The sequence below is a fragment of the Gavialis gangeticus genome, unplaced genomic scaffold, assembly GCF_001723915.1.
Source record: "Gavialis gangeticus isolate Ggan-Ray unplaced genomic scaffold, GavGan_comp1, whole genome shotgun sequence".
NCBI classification, from domain to species: Eukaryota; Metazoa; Chordata; order Crocodylia; family Gavialidae; genus Gavialis; species Gavialis gangeticus.
Genome location: NW_017728995.1, coordinates 4,278,147 through 4,286,981, shown reverse-complemented (window position 1 = coordinate 4,286,981; position 8,835 = coordinate 4,278,147). Strand labels below are relative to the sequence as shown.

Below are 8,835 nucleotides of genomic sequence, written 5' to 3'. Positions count from 1 at the left end.
TGATCAGAGGTCAGGAAAACAGACCTTACGATGACAGGCTGAGAGCCATGGGGCTCTTTAGCCTGGAAAAGCGCAAGCTCAGGGGTGATCTGATGGCCACTTATAAGTTAATCGGGGTGACCACGAGGATCTGGGGAAACGTTTGTTCACCAGAGTGCCCCAAGGGATGACAAGGTTGAACGGTCATAAACTACTGCAAGACCGTTTCAGGCTGGACATAAGGAAGAATTTCTTTACTGTCCGAGCCCCCAAGGTCTGGAACAGCCTGCCATCGGAGGTGGTTCAAGCACCTACATTGAACACCTTCAAGGGCAAATTGTATGCTTATCTTGCTGGGATCCTATGACCCCAGCTGACTTCCTGCCCTTTGCGCGGCGGGCTGGACTCGATGATCTTCCGAGGTCTCTTCCAGCCCTAGTGTCTATGAATTCTATGAAATCTTTCTATAAAAAACCCTAAATATCTGATTTAATAAAGTGTATTGGAACTATGCCAAAAAACAGGTTTTTACAAGCCAACTGGCAAATTCTCAAACCACATATAAATTCTAAGCTACTAAGTTATATGTATGATACACAAACTGATACACCAGCAAAAAGAATACAGGGAAGTGAAAGAACTGAAGTTGCTATTAGTTCCATGAAATTAGTGAGAGTATTTAGTTGGAATATTCATTCAAGAAGAGTCCAGACTCTTAAGGAAGAGTCCTTCCTATCTAAATCAAGATCAACAGTCCTTTAGTAGGACTTGAGGATAAAGGACAGTTTATTTAACCTTTGTAATTACAAGTGAATATGTATCTCTCACTCCTTATTCTATTTTTATTTAAGAATATGTAAATAACAATTATTTGTATGTTCTGAAAAACCTCTCTTCTGAGGCAAACATTTTCTACAGTCAAGAGAGAGAGAGAGAAAGACTCACATTTACTTTTTAAAAAATATGTAAAATGGTGCATCTTGCCATTGCATTAAGTAGGCTTCTTGGGAATGAATGCTGACGATGCTAAGAATATGACATTCCATTAACAAACAATTTTTCGTAATCATTTTTAAAGTACAAAGAAAATTCAATTGTTGTCATTATGTGAATGTTTTAAAAATACTGGAAGCCAGATTAACAACATTTAACTAGTATTTTCTCACTATTTTCTGCTATTTACTTACCAGGCCAATTACGAATTAGACCATAAAATAAAAATATTTTTTTTAAACTGAAAAAAAGGAAATATTCAGAAGTTATAACTTCAGCTCTAACAAAAGCAATATATTTTCAAATATAATTATCTTAAGCTCTTTAAAATTAATTAGGGCTTACTACAACACATTGTGGGGGCTAAAGGAGAGTTAAAGACCTGTAAACTCAGTACATAGCAATGATTTAAGTAAAGATTTTATTGGTCAGAGCTAGCACAACAAAGTTACAGGCAAGTGTACAAGAAACTGCCTGGCTGATGTCTTGTGTTTACCTCTGGGGCTTATTTAAAACTATAGTATACCAGAATCAGCATAGATTCTTTTCACACTGCCTAATCCACATGCATGCCAAAACAAGGCAGTATTCAGCATGCACCATAACAATAAATATATCAAAGCCCTGATAAGGTCTGAAGAATTCGGATTTTCATAGGCCTATAAAAATAAAGTCCTAGTCCTTATAGTTGCAAAGACATATTAAAGAGTAAATGGGGATATTTTGTCTCAGTCAAGCCGCATAAGCAACGCCTTACTGGTCTAGGAATGTCAGTGTACTAAGTTGGCAAAGTGCCCTCTGCTTTTTACCAGTAAATTCACCCCCAAGAGTGAACCAAACGAACAACGAAATTTGCCTGTATAACTTGATCTATCCAAGGAATTTTTGAAGCACAGCTATGCTGGACAGTGATCACACCTAGTATAGCCATTCCTTGAGTTCCCCTTACTTGAGAGGTCATCAGTCAACTCAGAAGAACTACCAGCCTCCTGTGCAACTAATTGGGGCCAGCTCTGAATTTAGTAGTGCATCCAGTACTTCGTAACATTACATCTTGATTTCAATATTCTTCCACAGAAAAGGGGTGATTCCATAATTAACACATACAGGATGTTCTTTACAGAGTTTATCTGCTGCACTCATGCAAATACTACCCACATATTCTGGATTCAAAACAGCTTTTTGGAGCCCCTGAAGTCACTTGCATTCACTACACTGCTATGTGCAGCTCGGGAGAGACCAACCAATGCTCGTTTTGTCTGACCATTAAGAAAGTTGGGGGACAGAAGATGGCCAACATGTTATCATTTGTATTTACGGCTGTGATATGGTAGAAAGGACAGGCTCTCTGAAATGTAGATGCAGGGTTGGTATTCTAAGTCACTGCAGGGAAACTGGAATCTATACATCAGTCCTTTTTATTGTTTTATATTTAATATAAAATAAATAAAAGATGTCAATTCAAAAATAGTTTTACTATAGACAAATGTTCAACTACTAATACAAAGAGACTTTCCATTCTATTTTTTCTATATGGTATTTATTTTTATTTAAATAGATTTTATTTACCTCAGTAAAAAACTTCAGACAACTTCTACCATTATATGCAAGTTTTCTGCTAAAACTGCTCTGTGCAATTATTTATTTGAGGGTGGAGGGAAGAGGGGGCATTGTTTTGTTATAGGAGTAAATTTTCTCCCCCTCTCTCTCTCCCCTCCCCAGCTTGAAACGCTGGCTCTGATGACACCCTCAAACTCCTCCGCTTCTTGGTCCAGGCATGTGTCACATTTGAGTTTGGACACTTCACCTTGGAACAAAATGTGGATCAGTTTGTATCATGCTCAGCCACTGAGGAGACACTCTGCAAGGCGGAAAACGGACACCTAGTCTTAAATGTGTAACTCCATACAGCTCACTGCAGGGAGAACAGTCCAATCTCTGCTGATATGAGTGTTTAATATTACTGAGAATTGTTTCATTTAGACTGGCTGTGACTCTATTAAAACTTGAAAAAAAGGCCAAAGCTCTGCATGTATTAAATGGATTCATGAATGAAAATATCATACCTTGATTTTAAATTCCAGCTGAGAGTTAATTGTGTACATCATTTCTGTCCTCTCCATTTTCCGAGCACCTTCATTACATAAACGGACCAACTAGAATAAAAATAAAGAAAAATAGTGTTACAATGCATATATGTTCAGATGTTGTAATACTGGCATTTCCTTTACAGTATTACTTTGAGGAAGCAAGAAATTCACAAAGAAGCTGGTATTTTTTGTGTCATGCTTTAAGCCATAGAATTAATTGGATAATACAATGTAGTACAGATGGCACAAAGTCTGCAGTTTACACAATCTGTAGCTGGTCAGTCCAAGCAGGGGCTCCATGGGAGGGTGCCCCTCTCATTTTGACACACAAGTGTGTTCTGTGGTTATGACTCTATGATATATGCTGTAAGGCTGAGCAAAACACTATTGCTTCATTTCAACGTCTGTTTTGCCTTTTCAAAGGAACAGTGTTTCGTTTTGTAGTTTTGTTTCATTTTGAAGCACTGACCCATTTCATTTTGTTGAAACTGTTTCAACTCGTTTCAACGTTTTGCCCATAAGCTATAATGGGGAATCATGAAAATGCCTAAAATGTTGTCATTTGTTGCCTGATTCAGATGCAAATTGCAGCAATGGTAGCCTCTTTTAAGGGAATGAAGCCTGCCATGTTTCAAGGAGATAGGTGCAGAGGTTTCTCAGAAACTGCACCTCAAATCTTGAAAGCAAAATTTGCCAGCAGTGGCAGCCTCCTGTCATCCGACACATACATCCGGGGGCTTGCACCCCTGGGAGGGCTGAGAGGCTGTGCTGGGCTTCTCCCAGGGGTGCAGGCCCCTGAATCTGTGCCGGATGAGAGGAGGCTGCCACCTCCACCTGGGACTGGCGCTGGGCGCAGCCTGCACCCAGTGCCGGGGAAGAGAGAGGCCACCGCTGGCCCCAGGCAGCAGCAGCAGCCTCCTGTCATCTAGGCACAGATCTGGGAGGGCTGCAGAGCTGTGTTGGACTCCTTCCGGGGGTGCAGGACCCTGATCTGCACCAGATGACAGGAGAATGCCGATTGGAGAGCAGTGCCACTCTGCCCACATCCCCCCACCAGACTGTGCTCTGTGGGGCTGGCGGAGCCAATCGGAGGGCATCCCGGTGACAGGAGGCAGGCAGAGCTGGCACTACCCTCTGATCAGCTCCGCCAGCCCCATGGAGTGCAGCCTGATGGCAGGAGGCGGGGAGAACCAGAGCTGCGTTCCCCACCAAGCTGAGCTACATGGGGCTCTGGAGCCTGGCTCTCCCCTGCTTCCCACCTCTGACCTGCTTTGAAACTTGAAATGTTTCAAAACTTTCAAAACATTTTGAGTGTCCTCATTTTGTTTTGAAGCTATTTCAATGGTTTTTGTTTCATTTAGATTTCACTATTTCAAGCTCAAAACATGTTGAAACAGCTGCAAAATGAAACACTTGGTGAAATTTTGCACAGCCTTAATATGCTGCTCTTACCATCACAGGCATGCAGATTTTTTATGGAAGGAAGACACCAGGGTAAATGTTATGGTGCTCTTTTGGAAAGATAAGGAAGTCAGAAACCTTTTTACCCACTGTCAGTGTGCTCACTGTAAGTGAGACTTTAGTTACATTCCTTGAAGAAATTTAAAAAAGGGAAGAACTGAAATGGGAAAAAGAAAACACTGCTTAACTCTTTTCATGGAGTTCCCAAGACTCAATGAACACTTCCTTGTTGCTAAGACTTCCCTCTTAGAAGTTAGAAACAGTGTACACCACTGATTCCCCAGGTTTCCCGGATCCTTCCAGTGATGGAGCAATTTAATGAAAAGCATACCTAATATACTGATAGCTAACAGTGCATATCGTGTTGGAGTTTATTGCTCCTGGGAGCTGAATTTAAACATGCACCCAGGACCACAGCATATTGAGCCAGGTTGGAGCAGTGCCAGCTGGCAGGGAGCCAAGGGGGTCAGCCTGCCAGCCCATGGCTGCTCCAATCCAGCTCAACGTGCTGCAGAGGGGCTGGCTGGAGCATGAGAGTCCTCCAGCGCAGGGCTAACTGGCAGGCAGCCCCACACTGAAGCACCCTTGTGCCCCAGCCAGCCCCCTCAGTGTCTACACGTGTGCTGCTGTGTGGTAAATAATGCTGTCGCAGGATAGTACTTGAATTTACAAGTACTGACCTATGGCAGCGTTTATTAGTTTACTGCAACCTAAGGGCAGCACGTGTAGATGCAGAGTCTTTACTGTGGTGTTAGTTAGGCAGCTCCACAGTAAACATCTCTTGTAGATGTGCCCACTGTGAGGCTTTCTAATGCTTGTCATCAACTTAGTATTGGATTGCTCACTGAAAATCCCCCCACAAATCAATTGAGTCTGGAGAGTCTTCTCCAGAAGGCTAATATGTAGCATCAAAAGCCTAAAAAGGACAAAAGAACCTTTCTACTTCTCCAGTAGGAAAATAAAATCATATTTACTTTGCTGTAATTACTGTTGAGGAAGGTTAGAAAGTCAGGCTGCTATATTTTTATCACATTGTATATAAGACAGAAGCCAAGCAGTTACTACCAGGCAATAAATGTATTACAACAGCTTAGTCATTTGGAAGAGCTGAAGGTATAGGGTTGGAGAAACAAAACTTGAAAATGTGTTCCACAGAAGGGTTTTTCAATGTATCAGAAATAAAATCATGCTTATTGAGGAGATTTCAGCAGTATCCAGACAGAAGGATATGAACAGTATCAATCAGGCAAATTCCCCTGCCTTGTGTCTTCCAGTTTGAATACAGTGTATGCCATATAACATTTCCACAGAAAAATACAACAGTGTTGGCAATAGCATTAGGTTAATGTCTGAATTCAGGATTTTTTCTTAAAAAATAGAGAAAACATGATTTAAATGTAAACCTATTTCTCTCAGAAGTCACTGATAGATTTCCACATTTGGAATTTTCATCTTTCATTACTCTTCATCTTTAACAGAAAAAAATAACATTTCCCATATGTAAATAATGTAAATAAGGTAAAGTGGACCAGAATCCACAGGGCTTAATGCAATTACTAGCCCTAACAGGTGAAGAACCTTATTTCTAATAAGAGTATGTGAATTCAACCAATGTAACTATCTTTTATTGAAAGTGCAGTTTTCCAAATTCTGAGATATGAGGCCCAGAAACTAATCCCCATCATTTGTGTCTCAAAGTACCTTGCTTTTCCAATAGCTATATTTCTTCAGTAGCAATGGAGTTTTCATTTGGAATTTGGAAGCTGCCACCAAAATAAGCTACTGAAATCTAGTCATACAGCATTAACAGGAGCATACTGGAGGTTATCCTAAGATCAACTGTGGTCAATATTTACAATCTATGCATGGAATTTCTTTTGTTTTCAGTACTCAATAAAGAAGTTTTTGCTCCAGAATGACAAGGGAATTTCAATGCATCTCTCTCAGACTGACAAACAGGAATTGTTTCATTTTATTTAAAAAAACCAATCCTTTAATTTTCCTGAAGATCCAGTTTCATGGAGGTTTCCCTGCTATAAGTATACTCTGTCATACCTTTTATCCCTTCTTTGGATAATGAACAATAAAAAAGCACAACCAAAGCAAGTAATAAAGGGAAAACTACATAGCTATCGAGTAAACCACGTGTTGTTCAGAAAAAGAAAAGTGACTCTCTCTCATACTGGAATGATAAATTGACTACACAGCTGGGGAAAAGAAGAAGAAAACCAGATGTGGGTATGAAGCAGGATTGAGTTTTTAAAAAACTTACCTTGCTTACTTCTTTCAAAGCTCGTTTGCAGTCCTCATATTTTGGTGAGTCTTTGGGGGTTTTCTGACAAATAGTCTGAAAGAAAGAATTAGTCTTTTCAGGGATCTGAACACTTCAGACTGTTACATCTAAAATGCACTTACAGAATGAAGATGTACCTGTGAGATTAACCCTGAAGGTGCTCAGTCCTACACCTGAATGCACCTTCTCATTTACCAGACCTCATCTGTGAACTTAAGGGGACACCCACAGAGATGCCCTTCAGGGAGTGTAGCATATCTTTCCCCTTGCATGCCAGTCTCAATCTGTGGTCCCCTGCGAGGGAAGAGGCAAGCCATAGTCTCCTAAGCATTTTGGAACGCCACAGATCCTGCACGCCATTTTAATTATGCCTGTGGCTTATGCAGACCATGCAAAAAGGGGGATAAAGGAGACTCCTTTTGCCCTTTATCCTTCCATGTAAAACCTGGCATAATCTGGTTCTTAATGTTTCAATTTATTGCTGAACATCTGCTGGAAGTTTTCTAACCCAATGGTTTTCAAACTGTGTTCTGAGGGATCCTGGGGTTCTAGATCATAAGAGGTTCCACAAAGAGAAGGGGTAATGGCAGAGTGGGCCAAGAAGAGATGAACCTTCTTTGCAAGATTGGGTTGCCCAGCTCCTTGTCAGCTCTTTAAGATAGGGGAAGGGGTTCCACAGCAGAATAAGTAATATTAAAGGTGATGGCTAGACAATGATATTAGAAATTTGCTTTTAGAAATTGGCTTGCATTAGGATGATGGTCCAGAGATAATGGCAAGGGTTAATTAGTTTCTAAAGTCTGCAGTGAATATTCAGGTTCTCAGCATGTTAGAATCCAAGGGTCCAAAGCTAGCAGACAGACATGCACATACATCTGGGGAAACTGAGAACATGCAGCAGTAAAACAAGCACTTTGCTCCCTTAGAACCATAATAAGATAGGAACATGTACAATTTTCATCAGGTCCCAATGACCCACTGTAACTTGGTGAGATATCCTGATCAAATTAGGAGACCAGAAATTACCAAATTAAGGTACCAACAAATGATCAAATTCAGATATATGCATGTCATGTTTTAAGGAAACAAGGGGTGAGGCTGACAGGGCAAAACATTGACAGCATTATGGCCACAGGAAAACCACTCAATGGTACCCAGAAATGAAGAATCATCAGAAGAAAAAGAAACAAAAGGAGGAAACTTTGGGGCAATCATTTGGATGAGACATCGACTCCCAACCTCCAAGGCTGCTGACATCCTGATTCAAGCAAGAACCATGAGGTGGCATTCATGTCCCAGCCACACATACCATCTTGCGAAACCCTAGGGCTGGTAAATAAGTAGGAATGTGCTCTTATTTTGCTTGCTTTGCGTGCAGTAATCTTACCCGCTATCACTGTGTATCAATAAAATTCACCTGTTATCAAATGGAAAGGGTCGTGATTGGTTTCATTCAGAAAAGTTGTGCTCACTTGGAACAAGGCATCAGGTCCAGCATGAACAAAAGGGTTCTGTGACATTATGAAGTTTGAAAACCACAGGTCTAACTGTATGAAATTAGTGTTTGCAACGGGATGCTATACCTTCTCCCTCTCTGGAAACTATCTACTGGGAATATACTACCAACTGCTCTCTGTGCTGTACTGTTATGAGCACCGACAGCAGTAAGAAAACACAGAAAATGTAGAAATGGTCTTAAAACAAAAATCTGAAGGAGCATCAATGGAACCATAGAATCAAACAATCCACAAAGTAACAAGAGATTAATTTGATCAATGTATTAAACATGACAGTTTCACATACTGGAAAAATTTACTTTCACAGGTTGGAACAAACATCTGGCATTAAGTATTCTTAATGAAGAAGGGGTTAAATTATATATTTTTTCTTGGAGTAATGCATATATTGCAATACCTGTAATATGAACCCAGCAAAATTGTGTTTTTGGTCTGAATATAATAAAGGAATCATCTTTCCTGTATTACAGCTAGAGTGAAATGAAAAATTACTGTAAGGAAA

At 40.4% G+C, this 8,835-nt stretch overlaps 1 protein-coding gene across 1 annotated transcript in view; it reads right to left on the bottom strand.

Annotated features, from left to right (window-relative positions):
• The window catches only part of ARHGEF26 (Rho guanine nucleotide exchange factor 26), a 245,555-nt gene that overhangs the window by 55,783 nt on the left and 180,937 nt on the right, over nt 1-8,835 (bottom strand). Inside the window, exons 9-10 of the mRNA XM_019503171.1 lie at nt 6,796-6,870; nt 3,039-3,128 (exon numbers count right to left, since the gene is read on the bottom strand). Coding sequence (XP_019358716.1) covers nt 3,039-3,128; nt 6,796-6,870 — 165 coding nt within the window. The remainder of the gene's footprint in view (nt 1-3,038; nt 3,129-6,795; nt 6,871-8,835) is intronic.